Source organism: Tachypleus tridentatus, chromosome 12 (assembly GCF_004210375.1).
Source record: "Tachypleus tridentatus isolate NWPU-2018 chromosome 12, ASM421037v1, whole genome shotgun sequence".
Classification (NCBI taxonomy): Eukaryota; Metazoa; Arthropoda; class Merostomata; order Xiphosura; family Limulidae; genus Tachypleus; species Tachypleus tridentatus.
The window spans coordinates 32,667,416-32,692,691 of NC_134836.1; the positions used below are offsets into that span (position 1 = coordinate 32,667,416).

Consider the following 25,276-nt stretch of genomic DNA (forward strand, 5'->3'; position numbering starts at 1 on the left):
TGTAACTTCACCCTTCTGTCACTTGTCTTCCGTCAGTAGATGGCTGCTCGGTAGTGATGACTGACTATACTGTTCTGACAGCCGATCCTTCTTTTTCTAAGATCTTGAGACGTTTTCCATAATACCTTCATTTGTGGTGGAGTCCTGCCTGCCAGGAAGCACAGGATGCTCAAAAATATGCCTGAGATACTTTTCACAGGTATCCTACTCTTTTTACCTGCATTGCTATCCAGTGGGCCTGCATCACTGTATGGCAGGCTAGATGTCAAAGCCAAAAGGAATTTTCCATTATATTCACAACTAGCCTCTCTTATACCACCAGTTACAAAATTCCTGTGGGACAAAATTCAAATGGTCAGTGGAAAGTATACTTCCCATCTGCTTTCCATCTTGCTCTCCAATTGCCAGGCTGATGTTCAGAGCATCACTGGTACTTGAAGCAAGAGCTTTTCTTGTGCATCTAGCACTTCTGTTTCTTCTTTAGGCAAAGCAATCATCTCTTTCATTTTGGACCAGTTGTCTCTATGACAATAATAGTTCCTTTATGGTGATTTAACTCAAGCTTACTCTTCATTGGTCTGACAGTTTATCAGTCAGACTTTATTATGTTCCTATGACATGCTGCACAATATCTCTTCTGTCTCTCTTGCTATTCTTCTAGTAGTTTTTAACTGCATTTGGCAGGAGAATATTTTTCCTGATATTTGGTAATATAGAGGTAAAGCATTTTGTGGGACCACCACTCCCATGGGTTATTTGGTAACTTACCCAATTTCATTCAGAACTTTTTAGTAGACAGGGAATTTCAATTCTGTGTGAGTTTAGTTATTTTCCATTTTTTTTCCACAGGAACATGAAGTATCTAAGAGATGTGTTTTGAGTGTCACACTTTTCATTATCAAGATTAAAGCTGTAACAACACAACTTTCTCTTAAGTCAATGATTTCACATCTCTTGAAGGTCATTGAACATGAGATTTATTGAGTGACAGCATCACTCTGCCCTCAGTCACTTGTTGAAATGGAACACAGCAAACAGTTTCACCTTTTCTTTCTCCAAATCTGTTTGCATGCACTTTTGCCACCAACAGGGTACATACCTTGGTTCCTAAAGCAAAGTTCTAGGGAGCTTATCTTTGACCATAAGCTGACCTTTACTCTTCACATCAAGCAGGTATGTGTCCAGTATACAAGGGTACTGAACATCTTCTGTGTCTTCTCTTACACATCTTGGGGAGCAAATAAATGTTCTGTGCTCAATATCTATCATGCCCTCATTTGCTCCTAACTGGACTATTGGTCTGTGGTCCTGTCAGGACCTGGATCTTGAAGATGCTGGACTCCATCATCAGGGGCTTTCCACACTTATTCATTCTAGAGTTTGTATGCTGGGTCCCACAAACCTTCTCTTCCCTCCCACTGTTTGCAACTTTATTTGCAATATGCCATTAAACTTTGTGTGTGTGTGTTTTCTTATAGCAAAGCCACATCAGGCTATCTGCTGAGCCCACCGAGGAGAATCGAACCCCTAATTTTAGCGTTGTAAATCCGGAGACATACCACTGTATTAGTGGGGGGCATTAAACTTTGATTGTAACTAAAACATTCCACCTGGGTTTGTGTCTTATTTTCTCAGTGGGCTATGTTGTTTTGGAATAGATGTTCTGCCAGTCTTCAGTTTTCCCTTCATATCAGGCATGTCTCCATTGCTGTCTCTACTGATTAACCTACTCTCCCATGTCTTAATTACAATCCCCATCTGTGACTTTTTTTAAAGTCATCTGAGAAAGGTGGATACTCCCATTTGTCTTTATCAAACATCTTTCAAACCATACTTCCATTCCCATTTATATAAATGGTTCAAAATCAGGTGAATCTATGGATTCTGCCTTGGTTTGTAGTAGTTCAGTGGTTGTTCACAGGATTCTCTGTACAGTTTCTATGTTCACTGCCATGTTGTATGCCATTTCTCTTGCTCTGAATCATGTAGAAACTTTGTAGTACACAGATTATTCTATTTACACTGACTCTCTTCGCACTCTACTGGCCCTGGAATCTTGTAGTGTTAATTTTCATCCAGTTCTCATTGATAATAAATAATGATGGCCCACTTTTCTTTATTTTCTACCTATATTCAGATTTTTTTTACACTTGGCCAAATTGGTTACTGTGGGAACGAGCTTTCAGACACCACTGTCTGTTCACTATGGTTCTATAACAGCTGCGCATATCCTGTATATGGACTAGAGTCTTGTATTGAAGGCTTGGTTTTGTGCTATTTAGCAGTCAACTTGTAGTGAGCAACATCATAACAAGCTTTTCCAGATCAAATTTTTCATTGTTCTTTGGCCATCTTGTTTCCATAAGAATCTGAAGGAAGAAATTGTCCTAATTAGGCTACACATTGGTTACAGTTTTTAACTCATCAGTTTTTTTATTTGGGACTGATCCATCAATGGATGGCTTTTGTGACACTAAAGTCACTATAGTTCACATTTTACTATTATGCTGTCATTAAGACCATGAGTGACAGCACCACTTTAGACATGTTCTTTCTTTGGGTTTACCTCTGATGTTGGATAGTGACTTTGGTGATGGTGATACTGTCCAACTTACTTGTGTTTTTAACTTTTTACGAGCCATTTGTCTTTTAATTTTTATTTATTTCTTCTATCCAAATTTTGAACATCATTAGGTTTTAATTTATTTTTTACATTTTATAATATTTTACCTTGTTTATTGGTTGTTTGGTGCAGATATCCTCATTGCTTTGCACCAGTAAATGCCAACCAACAGGACATTGATCTGTCTTCTTCAGGTGTGATTGCTACTGAGCAGTCTATGGTTTACATATCATCATGAATACAACAGAGATTAAATTGAGCCAGCTAGTAAAAATATACAGGTAGAGGTGAATCTGACTGATAAAACTTCTCCTTATGCTTGTGACTCATTTGCCCACTTATTATTATACTAGAATAATTTGCTTCTTTACTCAAGTATGATTTCATTTTATTTGTTACTTTGTAACCAGAATGTAACCCGAACTACTGATGGCTGTTTTTGACTATAGTTCATGTACATTAAACTCGTAATGATTTATTACTTTTATCTTTCTAAAAAGTTAATGTTTTGCTGTATATGAGAAGCAATGTTAAATTGAAAATAAACTGTGTGTGTGTGTGTGTAGAAATGTACAGTAGAGCTTAAAAAGTAACAAAAGACAGTTTAAATATTTCATTTTCTCGTAAGACAATATCTAACACAATATTAAAGACCTGTAAGTGTTCTAAGATAATAACAATGTACCTTTTCTATTAAAGGCATGTTTTTATTATATGATTCTGTCTGCAGAACTTGTCAATTTTAATGAAGTAAAAATTGGAATTTGTAGCTTGAGAAAATAAAACAGACACTATTTTCAGCTTAGTTTGTTTACTTTTATTTAGAGCCCATAAATATATGTTTGAATATATAATCTCTGCATTTTGATTCATTTTGTTTCTGTACATTTTGATGATCACCATTCACCCTTTTTTAATCAATAATTTTTAATTATTTTGCTTCTTAATTTTTGATTTCTATTTATGTAGAGTAAATTATAAGCTATACATTTGTATACAGATTCAGTTGCATGTTACACGTTGTTTTTCAACACTTTGTTGCTACATTTCCTTTTTTGCCACCCAACGGTTATTTACTGAATCAGCTTATTTTGTGCCTGAAGTTTTGTATAAATGTGTTTAACAAGCAGCAAGTACAAAGGAAGACACTTACAACACCATCATATATCTCATGTATTTATACCATGTAAATCATCTTTCAGAAAAAAAAATCAACTTTTTAAAGAGAAAGTTGGCCAGTAGTGATCAAAAACTGATAAAATATTTCCTCTTTCAAAAATCAGTGTGAAAATAGCCTTGTAACCAGCATGGAAATCTCTGTAGTAGTTTTACCCATGTTTTTTTATAGGTTTTTAAAAATAATAATAATGTGAAAAACAAATAGGTGAATTTTCAGTTTTCTCTAAGAATTGGAAAATCAACTTTTTTTTTTTATATTACCACTATGTTAGCAGCTTTAGCCATTAAAATAAAAGATTTTAAAGGTTTAAAGAATGGTTTTGCTTTTTTAATGTTTTTTGCCCATATATTTAATTATAATTTTTTTGAAATTCCTGGACAAACTCTCTTACTGACCATTTAATATGTTGTGGTTAAACACTTCATAAGATCTTCACTTTCATCTGTTGTTCTTAACAGTGATGTTAGCAGACACTAAATACTTAACTTTGTGACACAAACTCCGCTATTTCTAATTTGGTCCATTAATTTGAGCTTACAATGAAATTTTGTAGACAAAACCACCAACATGCTATTCAGATAGAATATGTTACCTCCTTTTACAAAATCGTATTTTTAGGTTAACACTGCCCTCTCTTGGCCTAAAGTTTCAACACATGCCAGTAGCCTTATACCTCTACCTTCTGCATACCCACATGCAAATTATCATGCTGCAGGTCTCCACCAACAGGACACAACCCCTATTGTAACATTTGCCCTTTTCACATTTGCTCTTGTTAATCCCTTCTTGACGGGTAATACTATTTTACAGATGTTCTGATTTGTGCTTGTAAATTTTTTGATGTTTTCTGTTGTAAAACTGACTTAGTTTTTCCTTATTACTTATCTACATTTTGGTATTTTGGACTTGTGAAAGGTTGTGTTTTCCATTGTATTCAGGAGCCTCTGTCTAGAGTATTGTAGATCCCACTCTATGACCAGTGGTGCCTTACCAGGTGTCCTTTTTTTTTGAAAATCCACACTGTCCATCCTATGACCATGCTTGATCTCAATTATGTTGTAGCCCTTCTATGGACCTGATGTGCAATGCAAGATGCCACCAGATGTTAGATATTTGTCTTCAGTTTATTGTTATCTATGAATAAACTGGTTTATGCACATTGTAGAGATGATGTGTTTCATAGGACTATTAGTAACTATCTTTAGTAGTTTTTCTGCTTCATAAATTTATTTTGCCTATACCATACATTCATGAACTAATGGGAGACTGCTGCCAATCTTGATTATCAGTGATGTGGAGGCTCTTTCTACCAAAGACCTGATATATTATTCCAAAGGCTTAAAGTTTTAGTTGATTGATGCTGTCAACATGGTAGCTCTTCTTTTCAAAACAGAGTATTGTGGACACCTTTTGCCCTGTCTGTGATGATATAGTTTCCCTCTTTATTCTAGTAGAACATGGGAGCACCAATTTTTGTCTATTGGTGTGCTGGACAGTGGACGCCTACCCATCTGGATGAGGAATCATATCACTCAGGTTAGAGGTATTCTTAAGGTGTCGCTGGCATATCACACTTCCCACCATAGATCTGGCGTACAGTTCCAGATGCAACCAGGTTTTGATTGTACACTATGCTGTATTCCTGTCTATATATATCTGACTGATTATTTTTTCATACCATGCCATTCCTCCTTTTTACCATCCTTCAGATGGACATTCCTGTTTCTACTGGTTTTGCTTAGAAATGGAATGGGTACGATTAGTAGCATGTGTACTGGTGTAATGCCCTTTCTACAATTGGCCTGATGTACAAGTCCAGATGTTGCAACTTTGGATTAAAGCACATTACCTGTCAAAAAGCTACTTATCTATCTATTATTGCAGTTTGACCCTCAATCTGAGGTGTTCCTCCTACTACTGTTCACCAGATATACTTTCCTGGTACTTCTAGTGTTGATTTTAGATGGTCCAGCTAAATAAAGCCTTACATGTGTGTTGGCTAGTATCCCTCACTATATGATAGACTGCTGCCAGGTTTTGGACAAGAGATACACTCCAGGTTTGTGGTCCTTTTTCATACTATCTGCTGGATGTTGATTGCTGGCAGATATGGTGTTGATTGTGTTGGAAACATGTGCAAGAGGAGACAAATTTTGATATGGAAGCATGTCTTTTTTACCAATTCTCATTTTGAGGTGAAGATGTAGGTGATCTTTTACCTATAGTAGATCTGATGTGTCATTCCAGATTCTGCATATGTTTGATAAAATTGGACTGTCACTATTGTTTCTCATGCCCTAGCCATTTGAATCCCAGGAGTTGCATTCATTGGTTATAGATATACTGGGATTTCTACATGTTTTTCCTCTTTTCTTATGTTCAGTCTTAAAATAGTGAAAAGGATCCAGGTATCAAATATGGTGTAGTTTCCTGAAGTGTGGTGTTTTCTGTTTAGGAACACACCTCCTGGTCTCTATTTGAGCACTTCTTAAAGGGAGTCCATTATTTTTTTTATCAGTTTTCCACTAGTTTATTGTGAGATTCTAGCTATCTTGTAACAAGTGGAAGATATCGTAATTTACTATTTTCCTACACTAAAAATGTATTTCTAATACATACTTACTCCCTCTCACATTTCTTACCCAGCCTCCCCACATCTGGTAATATTTGGTATAGGTCTTATTACCAATCCTGAAGTAATTAACGTATGCAAATGTGAAGAGAGTATTGGTTATGATAAGAGTGTTGTCACACTCCTATTGATATAGAACTACTGCACCATCATTTGAGGTGGATATGCAGAAGCAGGATGTGGAAGGCTAGAGTGGCATGCATCAAAAATGTCCATCAATAGAGGGCAGTGCTAGTCAAGAAAAGCTATTTTCTTAGTGGAGATAAGTATTTATCAGAAGTATATTTTCAGTGTGAGAAAATGTATTTACACCTTAATTTGCATAGAACTTTTATTCTTAAACAGTTTTGGTTAGTTATTTAAGTATATCATACATGCTTTATAAACTGATAATAGGTAATCATGAAATTATTTACTGAGTGTGTTGTCTATACAAACAGTGCTGAGCAAAACTACTCACATGGCTGAATATAATTTCTTATTACTATTATTTTCTTCTCCTGCTTCTGCTTTTGTAGCTGAAATTTCTTATTTATTGTATAAGTGCATTATATCTGTTTGTAAAATTTGCATGATGTTGATGCTAAGTGTTCCCTACTCATCTATAATCTGGGGGTCATTGGTTTGAATCCCAGGCACTCCAAATATGCTAGCTGCTTCAGCTGTGGGGTTATTATAATGTGATGGCCAATCCAACCATTTGTTGGTAAAAGAGTAGCCCAAGAGTTGGTGGTGGGTGGTGATGACTAGCTGCCTTCTCTCTAGTCATACACTGCTAAATTTTGGATGGCTCTCTTGTAGCTTTGCATGAAATTCAAAAACAAACATGCCTTACCCATTGCTTCTTCAGTTTTGAATTTTCAGACTTTCCTATTGTTGTACCATTATACCTTGTCAGCTGAGATTTATTTTCATGTTAACTTGTATGTTCAATTTATCTAATTTTGTAATATAAAATTTTTTTTTGCTGCTCTCAAAGGAATTTTAAAAATTTGCCTAGTCATTTTGGTCATCACACCCTTCTACTATGGCTATTTTTTATTGGTATAACTGTAGAGGATTATATTGTGTGTAACACTAAAAAGGAAACTTGTTTTGGTCTCAGATTTTAATCTGAATAAAACTATATTTTTCATTCAGTCTCTGTAGGTCTCATAACACTAATCAGTTAAAATATCACTCATTTATTAAACCAGCAATGGTCCATTGAACCATCACTACTCCATTAAATCCACAGTTGTTTGTTAAATCTTCACTCATCCTTAAACAAACACTTCTTCACTAAATCATTGACCCTATCCCTATGGGATTTCCTGTGATCAGGGATCAAAAGGCATGTCATCATATTTATAGACTCTCATTCACAATTTTATTGAACTACTATATTTATGAATGTATGTTAATGGGTATGGTATCGAATTGCAGATTATAATTCAAATTTAAGTATTTAAAATTAGTTTATTTTTTACTTTAAAAGTAAATATTAAAACAAAGTTTTCAAATGTTGATTTTTTTGTGTCATATGGTATGTTGAATGTATCCTTGGTTAAGATTAGTTGTTTTTGATGTCCAAATAAAAAGCTTATAGTTTCATACAAATTAAAAACTCATATTACTGATACCAACAAACTAAAATACAAAATAAGAACCTCCTGTCTTATCTGTTTACTAAGATATGATTATATTTAGCAAATCTAACACAGTGGCTCTGCCCCCCTTTCAGTTTTTTGGAAATACTTGCTTATGTACCTTTGCCTTGCCTGCCATACCATGTGTTTATAACCACACAAAAGCTCAGAATTTTCCCCACCTGGTTTTCTCAACCTGTGTAAGTTACCTATTTTCTAAGATTAATCTCTTTATTCCCAATCTTGGAAAGAAGAGTAAGAGAAAATAGTGTTCAAAAAACAATGTCCTTTTAGACCTAAATGAAGCTTAGTTAGCAAGCCTGATAAATTACAATGGAATTGTATGACATTGATAGAGTAATTTTTAGTTTTTTTTAAATGTATATGTAAACCTAAAAAGGTTATTTTATTATTGACATCCTTCAAGTCCAAAATTTGGCAAGGCTTAGTATAGCAAGTGAGTACAAATTTCTTTTTAATCATAAGCAGTAAAGATTATTGTTTACAATATTTCTTTATTTATTGTTTTATAATAATCTATATTATAAGAAAAATAAATGAAATTTAAAAATATGTGTGTAAATGGTAATAATATATATATATACACATGTAAATTAACTGAATGTGGCTGTATTTTACAAAATACTGGTCCATTAGAATGAAGCCAAGACAGGTCACTTTGTAAACACCAGTATTATGTTATTGGATATGTAACATGATATGCAAATGTGTCATGATTGCAATCTCTGTAATATCATTCAGACACAGATGAAAGGTCAATAAAATAAAAATAATAAAAATGGATCGATATATAAGGTTATTCGATTTAAGATACTTGGAATAAACGTTTGTTTTTTCATGATAAAGTTAGTTGCCATTCTAGAACAACAACAAAAAAGTTACTTAAATTATATTTTTAATTTTTTATGGTGGTTACGAAGTTGGTCAATTTGACCAAACCTATATAGCAATAAATCTTAAAACTTAAATTTAAAAAAATCTTATATTTTGTGTAAGAAAGATTTGTTATTTTTAATGATAATCTGCCATACTGCATGAAGGTATGCATACTCTATGAAAAGTTATAGTACAAAAACTATAACAAGCACAAAATAGTTATGAGACTGCTCCCAGGAACTAAGGCCCACTGAAAGGGCTAAGCAAACACTCATCCTCTAAACCATCATTTGTCCAGTAAACCATCAGTCATCACCAAATAGTTGGCAATGTTGACCAATATGTTTTTACAGAACCTTGCGAGTTAAACAAGAAAAATTAGTTATGTTTTTGTAGTAATCTGAACAGAGCATTAACAACCACCAAAGCAATTCAGATTATCGACTGTGGAGTAATTTTGTGGTTGGTATACAGTAAAGAACTGATGTTAACTACAATATGTTGATGAACAATACAGTTTCTACACAAGAATAACATAAGAAATAATGAAACCAGAAACCCTTGCATATATATTAGTTACATCTTTTTAATTAATTAACAGATTGGAAGCTCCATGAAAAGTGTTGGAGAAGCAATGGGAATTGGTCGAACTTTTGAAGAGGCTTTTCAAAAAGCATTAAGAATGGTAGATGAAAATGTATGTGGATTTGAACCTTATCTGAAGCCTGTAGATGAGGAGGTAAGCTGATTACTTTTTGTAACAAATGTTTAACATCATCATGGAGAATTAGCTTTGCTAGTAATAAAAGGAAAATACATATTTGTTTTTTATTTTGAAAACAGTGAATTGTTATTAGTACCTCATATTTAACTGGCATCATACGGAATGAATAGATGTAAACATTACCAACCACAAGTTAAGATCTAACACAATGGCATAATGACAAAAGATGGGCCTCCTACATTTATATCTACATAATTGTAGCTATGATTTTGGCCCCCATTTTGGCTTGCTCCACATAATTGCATGGGGTATACTTACATCATTGGTGTAATATACAACCTATAGGTATAATACATAGTTTTGTCTTATTAATTTTATGTAAAAATATAAATGCCATTAATTGTAAATTATGGTTCAAATACCTATTATTATGTTTTTTCTTATTACAACTGTCCAATCAGTTATGTGTTTCACACATATACCATTTTTTAAATAGATAAATTAATATTATCATATTCTGGTATTTATAATTGAAGTACGTACTAGACGAAAAATGTGATGTTTACTGGTTATTATGTAAGTGTTATTATGCTGGTGTACTTAAATACATAGCTTGTTGTTTTGCATCTTCATAGTTACTGTAGCTTAGTTTCAAATATATACATTTAGCTCATAGTCCATCTCTTGACCAGTTTGATATCTAATTACCATATCAGCTGTCAGGAGAACCCCTCTTATTGTTACTGTTTATTTGAAAATGATTTATAGTAACAATCTGTACTGTAACTTGATTTACCAGTAGGAAAGACTTATTAAACATGAGCTTTCTTAACTTTTTTTTCCTCTGAGTTTTCTTTCTTAACATGAATTTTCCAAACTTAGTGAGCTCTAGAAAATACAAATGTGTACCAAATTTTAAGAAATTTTTGAAGGACTAGTCTAAATACAGGTGTATGCAAAAAGTGAAGTAACTACATGTAAAATGGGGAAACTGTAATTTGGCTAACAATTTTAAGTGGATTATATTTAATAGTGAGGATGTAAAAATTTGAATCATTTGTGTACATTAAGTGGGTATATATATTAAAATTCATTCCTAATCATTTATTATGGACTGCAATTTTATGGGTAGTCAACTGATATTTCCACCTTATCTCTAGTACATTGTTTATTATGCAATATCCATTTGTTGTTAGCAAACAATGTCCATGTAATTGGCCAAATTAAGGTTACATGATTTTACAGCATAATGATAGTTTGCTTATGTAGATATTTGAGCTGGATGGTTAGTAGAATTTCTAATTCATTAATCATTGGACTCATCAGTTGCTTATTTTCATAAGATGGTGGAAAACATCAGTTATTCTTACATAAGTGACTTAAACAAAACATTATGCCACAAATTGTGGTTTGGTACCTGTGGTGACCAGAGCACAGTCCATTGTGCAGTCTCGTACATGACAACAATATGCATAATGGCAACATTTTGATTACATGGATAATTCTAATAATCAGAAACAGTATTAATCAAAATCGTAATTTTGATTATTTAACTATTTTCAGGAGATATGGCACTAATCATTTCAGCTGAGCAAACTTGAATTAACAGAAAAACAACAGTAGAAATCAAAATGGCAGTACTTTGACTACAGGACACTTGGAGTAATTAAATAAAGTGATAATCCTTAAAACTAATTTTGATTGGTTGATTATTTTTCAAGACACTAATCAAGTTAATTATTGCTTTGATTGCTGAATATTTGAAATAATCAGAAAGACTAGTTGATTATTTTGTGACAACATTCAGTTTAATCATAATTTAAGTTAATTGATTATTTTACATGGCGTTAATTAATGTATTTGATGCTTGTAGATAATCAATTATATTGCATGACTTGTTTTGTTCTGTCAGTTATAATTGGAGCTGAGAGTAAAAAAGCCTGTAATCACATGGTTTGTAGGCTAAACTACTCCAGATTACTAAACCAGAGAAACATAAAAGCATCTTTAATTATGATTATTATTATTATCTGTATCTTGATTATAAGGTTACATTACATTTTTTACATCAAAAATTGTGTCCATTTATCAAAGCAAGAAATATAGCTACACAGATGGAATATATTTATTTAAAGAATGAAAAAATTTACTTTAGGTATTGTCTGTTGTAAAATACTGAATGAAACTTTGACATCTATGAAATTAAACACTAACTTTTATTTGGCAATTTTATCCTTTTTTTAGCAAAATATAAATAATCATCATATGTACAGTGAATATTCACCTTACTTTTATAAAAGTAGGACTTGAAAATAAATGAATATTGTTTTTATAGTGTTCGTATTTGAGATGTGAAGGACCTTTGCAGTATAAATGCAAATATTGTAAAGTACAAATGTTCACTTGTTTTTCTGTAAATCTCAGTAGATGTTCTATTTATTTATTATACCATTCTTACTGCAAATATAATGGAAGTACCTGTTTTACCAAAAAATTATTTTGTAGTTTTACATTTTTTATAAAACAGTTCTGCAAGCCATCAATATTTGATTACATGATAACATACTAGTAACTTGCATATGAGTAGATTCACAAATTGCATTTAAATTACAACTGATGTGTGCATGCAGTAGAATAACCTTCTGTAATTCTGAAATGGTATTGCTTCCTCTGAATTGAGGTCGCATCAAACATGCTCGTCCTTTCAGCTGTGGGGGCATTATAATGTGATGGTCAATCCCACTATTCGTTGGTAAAAGAGTAGCCCAAGAATTGGCAGTGGGTGGTGATGACTAGCTGCCTTCCCTCTCGTCTTACACTGCTAAATTAGGGATGGCTAGTGCAGATAGCCTTCGTGTAGCTTTGCATGAAATTCAAGAAAACAAACAAACAATTTCCTCTCACACAAAACTGTCTTGATCCTTTTATGCCCTATAAACATTGATAAATAATTTTTTTTCTCACAGCTCACTAATCTTTTATACCTCTTTATTTTTGCACTATTTTAGAAGATAATGGTCATGTGACTACTTTCACCAGTCATACTGTGCTATACATACTAGTGCAGGTAGCTACTACTATTCTAACAATCTTTACTTCCTCAGTTGGCATTCTAGTATGTATATCTGTTCTCACTCATTCTGCACATGACTACAGAATTGTGCTTCATCACAAATTTGTATTAGTTTCAACTTCTTGTGTTTGATTTCTATTGTTTCAATTTGTTTGTTTTAGAAATAGTTTTGTTTTCTGAATTCTGATTTATTCATATGGTGGATGATGAAATTCCCATGACATTCAACAATGGTTCTGGTACAATTCCTCAGGTTTTGAGATTGATGATGCATGTTGACAAAACATGACTTTAGTTTGTGGGGAGTTTGTGTTTTATGTTTGGCTAATTAACCAGTAGTGCTTACTCAGTCAGAATTTTACTACCACTTATTTTATGTCTTCAAAAACATGGGAGATTGATAACCCATCATAGATATGCCCCAACTGTTCACCTATCTGGAGGACACCTCATTTCACTGTGGAGTCCCACCTCTCATTTCAATGTCTTTTTTTTGGTTCCCTCAAGACTTTTTTATGACCAATTTTGATGTAAGATGCTTATCTTCATATTCCAATTTTCCAAGGGTTCTGGCATTTTCTTCAGTTCATCCATGAAGGTTCTTTTTTCAGATCTGGTTGCTGCTTTTAAGGCTTTCCTCAGCTCCATAGGTGTTTTGTTGAGCAGTACACTATATTGCATGTCAATTTCATTCAATGGGTCTTTGAACTCATCAATTCATGGCTGGCTACTTCTTACTTCTTTGCATGTCCAGTAAGACACTTGCACCTATTTACATCTTCGAGGAGCTGCTCAGGTGGGATTTCTCATTAAATTGGAGAATTCCTTTACTACTCCCATGCAGTATCTTATACATTTAGGGGTTCTCTTCAGTTCCCTTCTTGGTTACTTCCAACATTCTTTGCTTTGGTTCCAGAATATGGAGCAGACAGTCATGAAGGCTCTATCTTCTCCTTCTCTCTGTGCATGAAAGGTCCTGTCTTTTTTGTATGTGTGAGCTTATTTGGAAGCTCTCATTCTCTTAGATCATGCACACATGCTTTACCTTTATGGGATGTTTCTTGACCGGTTAAACTTCTTTAACAATCTTTTAAAAAACTCCATAATTCATCCACCTGGAATCAGGATTGACTATGCATGGTGATTGGACATCTTATCCTGAGTTACATCTGTTGTGAGTAAGAGAGAGAATTTTCTTAATTCTCAAAAAATTTTAGACTTGTAGTCAGTCGAGGAGGCTGCTCTCCATATCTACGTTCTGGAATCTATAGTAGTTTTTTTTTTTAGGCTCTGTATCATTTCTTCCAACTCTTGTGGGGGTAGTTAGTTACAGTTTATTCTGACAATTTCACTATTGTCAGCTGCCCAAGAAGAGTGTTTAGACTTTTTCCAATCTCACTGCCTTCCATTTTCTACCTTTACTTCCATGTGGATCTGAAATGACTGCTTTGTTCAGTTTATTCCTTGATTTTTTTTTAATGTCTCATTCTGCCTCCTTTTATGGTTCACCTGTCTATTTATTCAAAATTCCTTTGTTTCCTGTGATCTATCACCTATTATGTTCACTGTATGAGTTCATCAATAATCTGACTGACAAATTCTGATGTGTGCATGAAAGTTTTTCATCTATATAATGTTTATTTGCACAAATTTGTCATCTAACTAGGTCTTTAGCTGCTAGAAACTGATATCCTTTGAAGGAAATTGTTTAGGCTGATATGTGAACAATACATTTGCCAATCTGCACAACCTTGCTGTGTTTTCTTCAGGCAATTCTACGTGTCTGTTTACCTCTTACTGAGATAAGTTGATATATTATTTTTATCTTATTTTGTTTTCTAGGAGGTGGTGAGGTTTCTTCTTTCGGTATATTTATTACTATATCAATACTAAGTCTGTATACTTCTATAACCATCACTGTTAGGCCCAGCATAGCCAGGTGGTTAAGGCACTAACTTGTAATCTGTGGATTGCAGGTTTGAATCCCCTTCACACCAAACATGCTCGCCCTTTTAGCTATGGGGGCATTATAATATGAAGGTCAATCCCACTATTGATTAGTAAAAGAGTAGCCCAACAGTTGGCAGTGGGTGGTAATGACTAGTTGCCTTCCATCTAGTCTTACACTGCTAAATTAGAGACGGGTAGTAGAGATAGCACTTGTGTATTTTTGTGCGAAATTCAAAACAAAACAAACCAAACTACCGCTGTTGAGATGGGGTGTTTCTGTAAAACCACTGGTCACTTGTCCAGTGATATGTATGTATGTATATATATTTATCAGTGTTTTGTGTATGAAGGAACATCACTCATGGACTTCATGAATAAATCAGATGAGTGTTTTGCCAATTCCTACTGACCCATGATTCTTATGATTGGGGTTTTTCTGCTTTTCAAAATAGGGAATTTCAGACACCCATTGTACTGTTTCCAGTGTACATTCCTTTAAACTCCCCAGATTGTATTTTCCTTCCTTTTTTATTCTTCATGGGAGTCCTTGCCACTTCTGGTTACCAGATTGGTGGACCTTCGAGGCTTCCTCTTGAGATGAGTTTGTACAGTAAATTAAATCAAACTTTATAGTTCATATGTCCCCACTCAGTTAGAAGAAGGCTATTGTTATAAAAATGTATCTCAAGACAGCTGGTATGGGTATTAAAACTTTTATTAAAATAGAGGTCAACATTTCCACTATTTTAACATGTTAAAATGTTAACATGTGGGTATCTCATCATCACAAATATCATTGTTATACCTATTGATTATGCAATATCATAATATTCTGGATCCAAGGAGCTTCCCCTGAATGGGTCTTTGTGTGTGACTACCATAACTCCAAGAAGAAAGAACCTAAAAATTTGAAATTTTGCATCCGTACTTAGTAAACCCTGAGGATGTGCAATTGGATACAGTTACATTTGCATGCATATATGTGTGCCTTTTAAGGAGGCAAGCAAGCAAAAAAATCACATATGTCTGTGGGATCACCATAGTTTCAAGAGGAAAGAGCCTAGAAACCAGAAATTTCACACCAGTACTAAGTGGATTCTAAGGGTGTGTACTTCAGTATTACTTACCCATGTGCATATAAGAATATCTTCTTAATGATGCAAGCTCATAAAAACCACGTAGTGGTTCCTTATATAACAACTTTTAATATATAGAAAAGCCATTGCATTTTGGCAACAATGCATTCCAGCAATGGCTTTTTAGCTATAAAAGTATAACCTAATATTATTGTTAAGGGGTTATTTGCTGAATATATAAAATTAAATGTATAAACTACAAAATAAATTTTTTTTCTAATTCATAGAATTCAGTAATTAAAGATGTTTATTTCTTGTTATTTAAGTTTAAAATCAGAGGAAAGGTTACCTTTAGAAACAGACCACATTTCATAAAGGATCAATAAAAGTATATAGGTTATAGTTTTATGCTAAAATTGGTTTAGAATATACAGATATAGTAATCAAGAATGAATCAACATAATAACTTGAGCAATAACATATGGGTGTGTATCTGAGAATTATTACTTATCCAGTGGGTGTGTTCATTCATATTTTTAGTGTGGCAAACTAGTAGAAAAAAACCACTTAGAAAATAAGTGGTTTCTTGTATTACAAGTAGAAATTGCAGATAGACAGACATGCACATGTGTGCATAGCTGTGTGCATGTCTGTGTATGTATGACCACCAGCTTGAAGAGGAAAGAACCTAGAATCCTGAAATTTTACACGCATAATAAGTGGACCCTGAGGATATGTAACTGGGTATTATTACTTATGTTATTCATGTGCATGTACACATATGTATGCACATTTTTTTAGAAAGGTAAGTTAGCAAAAAGTTTATTGAAAAGAAGTGGTTTCTTATATTATAAATAGAAATCATAGACAGACACATGTGCATAGCTCCAAGAGCAAAGAACTTAAGAGACCTGAAATTCTTCACCCATACTAAGTGAACCCTGAGCGTGCACATCTTTTTAATGAGGCAAGCTAGCAAATATCCACATACATAAGAAGTGATTCTTCACAAAATAACATGTAATGTATAGAAAATCCAATGCATTTTGGTAACTGTGATATTTATATCATATTGATGAGCAACAGAAGTATATAGATTATACTTTCATGCTAGAATAGGTTCAGAAAACATACATTATTAACTTAATAACCTGGGCAAAGCCAGGTAGTTTCACTAGTATCATATATCTAAGGTGTTTCACTTGGATATTTTTTCTGTGTGGGTAAAATCTCTGTATGTTATGCAAGGCACCTCTACTGGATATTTTTGCCCAGATAGACCACACTTGGCATAATTTAGCATATCCCAAAGTATTTCCTTTGGATGTTGTTACCAGAGTAGTCTGCACTTGGTCAATTCATGTACATTTTGCACTTCTTTAGCTATAGCTATGTATACTTATATCACATCATCGAGCACCGTGCTGTGACTGTCACTACATTCCATGCTAACACCATGCTGTGACTGTCACTACATTCCATGCTAACACCTGGTACATATGGGGATGAATTGTTCACTATAGGTCTGACTCTGGATTACCTGACAATTTTTCATCTAGATACTTGTTCAAGGTGCTTTCTCTTGATTTTTTTTTGATGGCGAGAATCATTCTTGTTGCTCGCAATATCCTGGACAAGGCTTTTCCACTGGATAATTTGTCCAGTTGGACAGCAGTTGACATGCTCCAGTTTGCCCCAAGACTTTATAATTGGCACATATTTATTTGGGCTTATTGTCAGTTACACACTAGACATTCTGTTTCTGAACATACTGTGTTGTTTTATGTCATAACTATACAGTACTTCTCCACAGAACAGTGCTGTTTGTCTCTTTCTTGTGGCTATGTTGCTTGCTTTGTTATATTATGCTCTTTTTATATTATTGTGTTTCTTACTGGGTGAAGAGGATATTTGTTACAGAAGTAGTGCTATACTCCACATTTGTGTCTTCTTTTCTTATTATAGCACACCTGTTCTTTTAAGGCATTTGTTCTTTGTTTGATTGAATATTTTTGCATCTTCACTTGGCTCCTTCACCTTTGGAACATGGGATTCTAGATTTGGGTGAGTGGAAGTAGTACTATTTTGAAAGTTAATATTTTCTTACATTGAAAGTGTATTTCCAGTAGATATTTTCATTTTCTCACCTACCCTTTCTTCCCATTGATATGCCAGTGATTCTAGTTTGTAACCGCTAATTCTCAAAAGTGAGAATTGTGCAAGAATAGTAAAGAGAGCTAGCTGTGATGATATAGGTAGTACAGTATGGTTCCTGGATGATAACCAACATGATCATCAAATGTTATGAAATGACATAACATTGAAAGGATGTAAAAGACTGGTGTGATATTAATAAAAATTGTTAGCAATGCAATATTTTGATTTGTGTCCCCCTTTTGCTTTGATAATTGCAGACAGTCTTTCAGGCATCGTTGCAATATATTTAATCAATGTGCCCTTTGAGATTTTGCTTCAAATGTCCCTAATACAATCCCGTAAAGTACCTTTGGAAGAAACTTTTGATTTTTCAAGTTTTTGATTTATAAAATCCCAAACCTACTTAGCTGGGTTTAGATCAGGGCTCTGTGGGGGTCATTGCATTATATAATTGAATCCAGCAACTTATTTCTTAGCTAAGTAATTTCTGCATCGGTTGAATGAGTCTTTTGGGTCATAATTTCTTGCTAGTAGAATCTTTTACCAATAATAAAAACTACTTAGTATAGAATAAGGATCAGTATCTGATGATACTTTGGCTAGTCTGTTATTCCATCTATTTTGCAATTATCTCCTGTTGCCTTAGCAGTAAAACACCCCCAAACTATCATACAGCTTACTGCATGCTTCATGATAGTTGCCATGCATCCGTGCATTGATGTAAGTGTCTTTCAACTTTCTTCAGCGGGTAATGCAACCTATACTTTAAGAGCTGTGGCATGATACTAAAACTTAATATATGCACAGTGTTATACACTGTTCTTGTCAAGGTTTATTTGTGAAGTGCTGTTAAATTGATTTCTTCTGGAATGTACCAGTAACATCTGTTAATTCTTTACTAGCTTCTTTCTATATTGTTAAGAAACAGCAAGGGATACCATGACAGTTATTTCGGATCCTGTATTTGATCAGTATGGTCATTTACACAGAACCCTTATGACATGCCCTTGATACAAGTATATGGGAATACTAAAGAATGATAAGTATTCTCATTGTGGCTCCTTCAGTTGCCAAGAGGGATCAATGATGTATTATCATAGTGTTTAAATTTACATTCTGTAATGACATGAAAGAATTAGCCCATGAAATAGAAAGAGTGACAAAATATTCTCCTATCTAAACACTTTTGCAAAGTACTATAGATCTAATCCACCCATGTTATTTTCTGTCAGTATTAGTATTAGTAGCTGGTGGTTGTATCTTTTTGAAAAAGATTGTGTAGAGAAACAATTGAGAAAGAATTTAGTGTTGAAGTACTCTTCTGGATTTCTATTTCAATGCTCATGATTCATTGTCTCTTTTTTGCATAGAATTGCAGAATTATTGTTTTTGAATTTAGGTGGTATACTGAATTCTGTTGGCAAATCACCTTTCTTGACAAATTAATTCCTCTCCATAATGCTATAAAGTATTTTGTTAATTGATTATCATCCTTTTTAGCAAGAACTTGGTCAGTATCTTGGATCTTCAAGCTTATAAGGTAGTGATAATTGTGATTTCCATCAAAGTCTTTGAAATAGTAAATACTTACTTAAAACAATGATTTGCATATTTTTGGTTTGTTTTTGTCATTAATGTTATCCAAACTTGCTTGTACTTTTCTGATAATGCAATTTGATGTACCCAAACTACTCATGTTACAGGAATTTAATTTGTCCTGATCATAAAACTATTTTGGGTTCATAATTTGATGTCTTTCTGTATATGCATGTAAGGAATACTGATATAATGAATTTTAGTAAATTATGTCACATCGTGAAAGTTCTAATTTTGAGATTAGACTCTCAAATATCAGATTGAAAAGTATAATAGTTGTTTACATTGCATGAATTTTTGTCTTATTCTGTTGGTGTTAAACATTGTGTTTCAATGTATCATATCTCCATGGCATTACATACTTTTTTGTTGTTGGATATATTCTTTGTGATAGGACTTAATTGCTCACACATGCAAGAAGCAGCAGTCATTTCACAGTTGACCAAAAGTGAACTAAGGGTCATGTATCCTATTCATGTTTCTATGTATGTATCTAGGCACACTCATGTAGTTTTACCAGTAAAACAAACAAGCAAATGGAACATGAAGCCAAATGAAAATACAGAATTGTATACAAATATATGTGCATGTATGTGTAGTTTTTAAATTTACAGTTACTTCAATCATGATATTTAAGTAAAGGTTTAAATTAGTTTGTGTGCACAATTTTATGTATCTTATTGTTAATTTATTGCATGTTATTGCCAGTCTGAGTAACTCATTTTTCAGATTTACAAAGTCTTAAACTCCCACCATAAAACATTAACTATTTTTAAATATTTTATGATGGAGAAGTAACTTTCTTTTCAGTATTACTTAGAGCCTAGTTTATTTAAATGAGACATGAATTAAGAATGATTATGAAAATCTTTTTCTTTATCATCATTTAGGAACTTGAGAGTCCAACAGATAAGAGAATGTTTGTCTTAGCTGCAGCCCTTCAAGCTGGATACTCAGTGGAATGTCTCCACAACTTGACAAAGATTGATCCATGGTTTCTGTATAAATTTAAAAACATTATTGACTGTCATACAGAATTGGAACAATTCAAAACAAAGGTAAAAAATTGAAAAAAATGAGAAAATAAGGAACAAATAATTTTTTCAACAAAGTTTTGTGGAACATATAAAAATATTCATATGTGTATGAACTTCAATCCTTTTACATATAAAGATAAGCTTCTTCCAAATTTGTTTTCATTTGCTTTTATTTTGTTAACTACTTCTACATATATGTGAAACATAATTTGTTAAACCAAATCCATTGCTTTCCTGTAGTTCTGTAAACTTATTAGCCTGTCTGTATATTTACACTTGATAAACTTACAGTATTTTATCATTTATTTTTCACTTTTGTCTGTAATAAGCCATTTAGGTTTAATCATCTTTGTTACTCTTTTATTCATTTTAGGAACATGTCTATCATTAATTAAAATAATGTATTTTTAGAATTGTCCTAAATGTGTGACACACCACATTTTAGCCTTTTATCTCAATTGACTAATGATAAATCTTGTTTCATAGCATCAGAATTGGCTTTTTTGAAAATGAGGAACTAATATTTAATTAATTTGATCTTAACATTCAGCAAAATATCAAACCAAATTATGCAATGAACACTTTTCCCCTCAATGCTGTTTCTCCTTAGCTCTTACCACTATATCCTCATTACTGTTTAAAAATGTATATAAAATAGCATCCTCTCTGATAGGCTCTTACTCTTGGTTGGAGAACATTATATTCATTATTTTTAATTCCATGCAATCCCTATCAATATGTCTAAAATGAGTTTTCCATAATTACCACATCAACGTTCTTATAAGTAACCATCTAATATAATTATAAAATTTCTCATTGACATCATCTGTCTAATCAAACAGATGATAACAAAAACTTTTATTCTCTTGAAACCTCTTTTTTGTAACCCATATAAATGGAACCTCTTGATTACCAATTCTTATGCATTCATTTTTGACAAGTTACATAAAAACCACCCTACTTCTAAAAAGTGTATCATTATTAAATAACTTACAAATTGTAATTTCAAAATAATTCAAATTATCAGTGTTTTTGATATCAAACTAAGTTTCAGTAATTCCCACTATATCATAGTCTTTCAACTGGAACTCTGAATTCATCCCTTTTTTCTTAACATTAGAATAATAGCAATGAAATTTATTCTTAAATTTACTGAATTTATATATAAAACTTAAAGTTTTAATTTTTCTTGTGTGAGTTATTATGCTCTAAATCTACCTTTTCCAATCTCCACATTGCCAGCTATTCTGCAGTCTTAATTTGTTTATTCCCAGTTTTTCAGTCTCTTTCCTATCACAGTGCAAGTTAAAGTTATATTTATAAATTTATCTAGAGTTTCCATAAACTACTTAATACTGCTAAGTGGGGTTGCCTTTAACAACTTTTGCAATGGGCTTGATATAAAATACATGAGTTTATCTACAAATCTGCACATTAAATGTTTGTACTATACCATTTGGTACAGCATGTGTATTTTCACAAAATTTGGAGATTTTTAGTAAAGATTACAAGTATTTTGTATACAAGAAATCAGATTTTTTTATAAAATATTTTTACTAAAGATTTGTTTGTGAAAATAGAGTCTGTTTTGTTTCTAGTCTGAGTGTAAAGTGATTTCATGTTATGATTAAAAACTATACTTCATCTCCAAAATCTCAAATATTATTCATGTAATCTCTAAAAGTTCGTAAATACATTTCATATGTTTGTTTTCATTAATACTTTATATTTTATGTTATTTCCTATAATTTAACTATATAATGTCTGCCACTTAACCAACCTTGTAACCATCATAAAAAGTTAGGAAATAAATATAAATTATGCATTTTTTTTGTGCTAGAATGATTATATGTTATAACAATAAAATACAAATGGTAAGTCTAAGTAGCATAAGTCTCATAAGGCTATATGTGAACACGTATATTTATTATTTTTTATTATATTGACCTTCCAGTCATGCCTAGCTAACATTAAATAACTTGCATTGATGAAACACACATACACTCAGGTCATGTATCCAGTTATATAAATACTAACCTTTATTTTTACCTGCCCTGTTTGTGTTTTAGTGGACTAGTATTTTGTAATATACAGTCACATTTTAATTATTATACATTATATACATGTATATAGATTATTACTATTTAGAAATGAATTATTAAACTTATTTTTCTTAAAATACAGAACAATAAATCAAGAAGTAAACAAACAATAATCTCTTCTTGCTATGACCTTCGGTTGTTGCTGGACATAGGCTGCTGAGCCTTTTAAAATTTTGCATGTGGAGGATATCAAACAAATTTTTTATAGGTTTTGTATATACAGATGAATAACCAAAAATCATAAATAACTATACTTATACCATTGAATTCCACTATAATTTATTAAGCTTAGTAACTAAGATTTTTTGAGATTTTAAAAAATACGAAACTTTGAGCAGACTAAAGACATAACCTTCCTCCTCAAAAACTTGGATTTAAAGAAAGGATAGTTTCTCAAAGATTAAAATGGCTGAAAAATGCACTCTGGAGACATTCTAAGCTGATGATAGGTTATTCACATGTCATACTCTGTAATAAGAGTATATAAGGGATTGTTTCAAAAAATGGAAAGAACTAAATGGGCCCACTGTGTATAATTCAGTACATAATCAATATCTCAACAATATAAAAAGATATGAAGTTCTTATTTTGTATTATAGCTTGTCAATATTAGTTATTTGAGTTCTTAGTTTGTACAAAAGTATACACTTAGTATTTTGACATTGCAAACATTTAATTTTAAACAGTGCTGCATTCAACATAACATGTGACTCACTGAAATCTGTACTTAAATGTGTTCTTTTAATATTTACTTTTAAAGTGATAAATTAATTCATATATAATACCAAAGTTTGAATTATAATCTACAATTTGATTCCAAACTTATTGACATAAATTTATAAAATAGTAGTTCAATAAAATTTTGAATGCAAATCAACAAACATGATGACATGGCCTTTGAACCCTGACCCATTGCAAAAGGGCTAAAGCAATCTCACAGGTCCAGTCAACCTACCTGTTGCTCTAAACATATACATGGTAACCTTAATTTAAGCCTTGGACCCTACTTAATAGTTTATTTTTATATTTAGCCCCTTCTCAAAGAGCCAACACATCTGTTTCCATCCATAAACCCCTGAAGAAATTTTTTATACTTTCTGAGCAGCTCTTACGACTAACACTTTCCAATATTATTTACTTCCACATGCACTACAGAAAGAAATTACTCCTTGGAACCAGTAATTAAACTGTTAATATGCTATATATACATATATATAATATTATCCTAAAGTTTAGCAACTGGTAAGCAAATTCTAGCCCTAATGTCACTTTTGATTCCCACTACAAATAAATTTATACTTACTAAGAGTGTGTTTAAACCTTTATTGTTTTGTTCCTCATTACAAGCATCCTAAAATTGAACTTTAATAGAGGCTGATCTCTGAGTGTTAACTGCACCTAGGATACAATTTTAACAGTTTTAGCAGTATGATCATGTTATACCCAGCACTCTCATTCTCACTCTTCCTGAAAGCTGTGTTTACTCTAACCACACCAATTTCATTATTCCTGCTATTAAAGCTGCTATATTATCTCTAATAGCACAGTCTTTTCTTCTAACATATCCTCCAGTAATCAAACTGTGTAAAAGTAGTGTATAGTAATTTTCTTATCCTCTCAAAAATTGTAGTTAAGCCTATAAGTCTTAAACATAACCTAATTCTGGCAGCTATTGCACCATATCAATTCCAATTCATATAATTCATAACTACCACTAAGGATACTGTAGTTTCACTAGCCTTTGTTTTTTTGTTACCAGTCTATACACATACTAGTCACATAATTAATTAACTAAAAGTAAGCAATTTCACAGTTTATAGATCAAATAAGAGATATATCTTCCATAAAAATTATATTTTAAAATAGTTTTAACAGGTGCTTGTTCTGTCAATTACTAGACTACAACCACAATGTACATGACATATCTAGTTACATTTAAAAAATTGCTAATGTAAAAAATATATTAAAGTACTGAATTTTTAGTAACCACCAAATAATGATTGAAACAATATTTTCTGTTATTATGGTAATAAATTTTCATTCTTCATAGTTACGTTAATAATAATCTATTATTTTAATAAGTTTATTATTCTATTAACTTAGTATGTTTTCTTAAAAACAACAGCAGGTTATGCCTGATATTCTTCCTTTAAACCTAATGTTTTAAATTTATGATTAGTTGTATCTGAAGCATTAAAACTTAAATGTACAAAATCTTAAGTGTTTTAACTAAAATAAACTCCAATGACACCAACATAAAGAATTCCTTCTGGTAAAATTATGGTCTATATCTGTAAGTATTTCTAAACAAGAAGTGAGTCTATTACATACTTCCCAAGTAGCTATGACTAAATGTCTGTTACCACTTGCTATGCTTTTGTGCATGGGTTAGGTTTAATTCACTGGGTATAAATTGCTGACTTAGATATTGATCAGACTTGAATATCGCTTTTTTTTCTTTTGCAATTCGTTTAGTGACCTTAGATTGCTGACTTAGATATTACAACCACCCCTGTGAGTGTAGGTTACTGAATGAAATAATATGTATCTGGCTTAACAGTTTGTATTCACAAGTTAAAATGTAAGTTAAAAGTGTGCAAA

The 25,276-nt window shown here is 32.4% G+C and overlaps 1 protein-coding gene across 4 annotated transcripts in view; it reads left to right on the forward strand.

Annotated features, from left to right (window-relative positions):
- The window catches only part of r (carbamoyl-phosphate synthetase 2, aspartate transcarbamylase, and dihydroorotase rudimentary), a 271,962-nt gene that overhangs the window by 100,933 nt on the left and 145,753 nt on the right, over positions 1-25,276 (forward strand). For all 4 annotated transcript variants that reach the window (XM_076473756.1, XM_076473755.1, XM_076473753.1 and 1 more), the window contains exons 16-17: positions 9,562-9,699; positions 20,427-20,594. In XM_076473756.1, the coding sequence (XP_076329871.1) occupies positions 9,562-9,699; positions 20,427-20,594 (306 nt within the window). The remainder of the gene's footprint in view (positions 1-9,561; positions 9,700-20,426; positions 20,595-25,276) is intronic.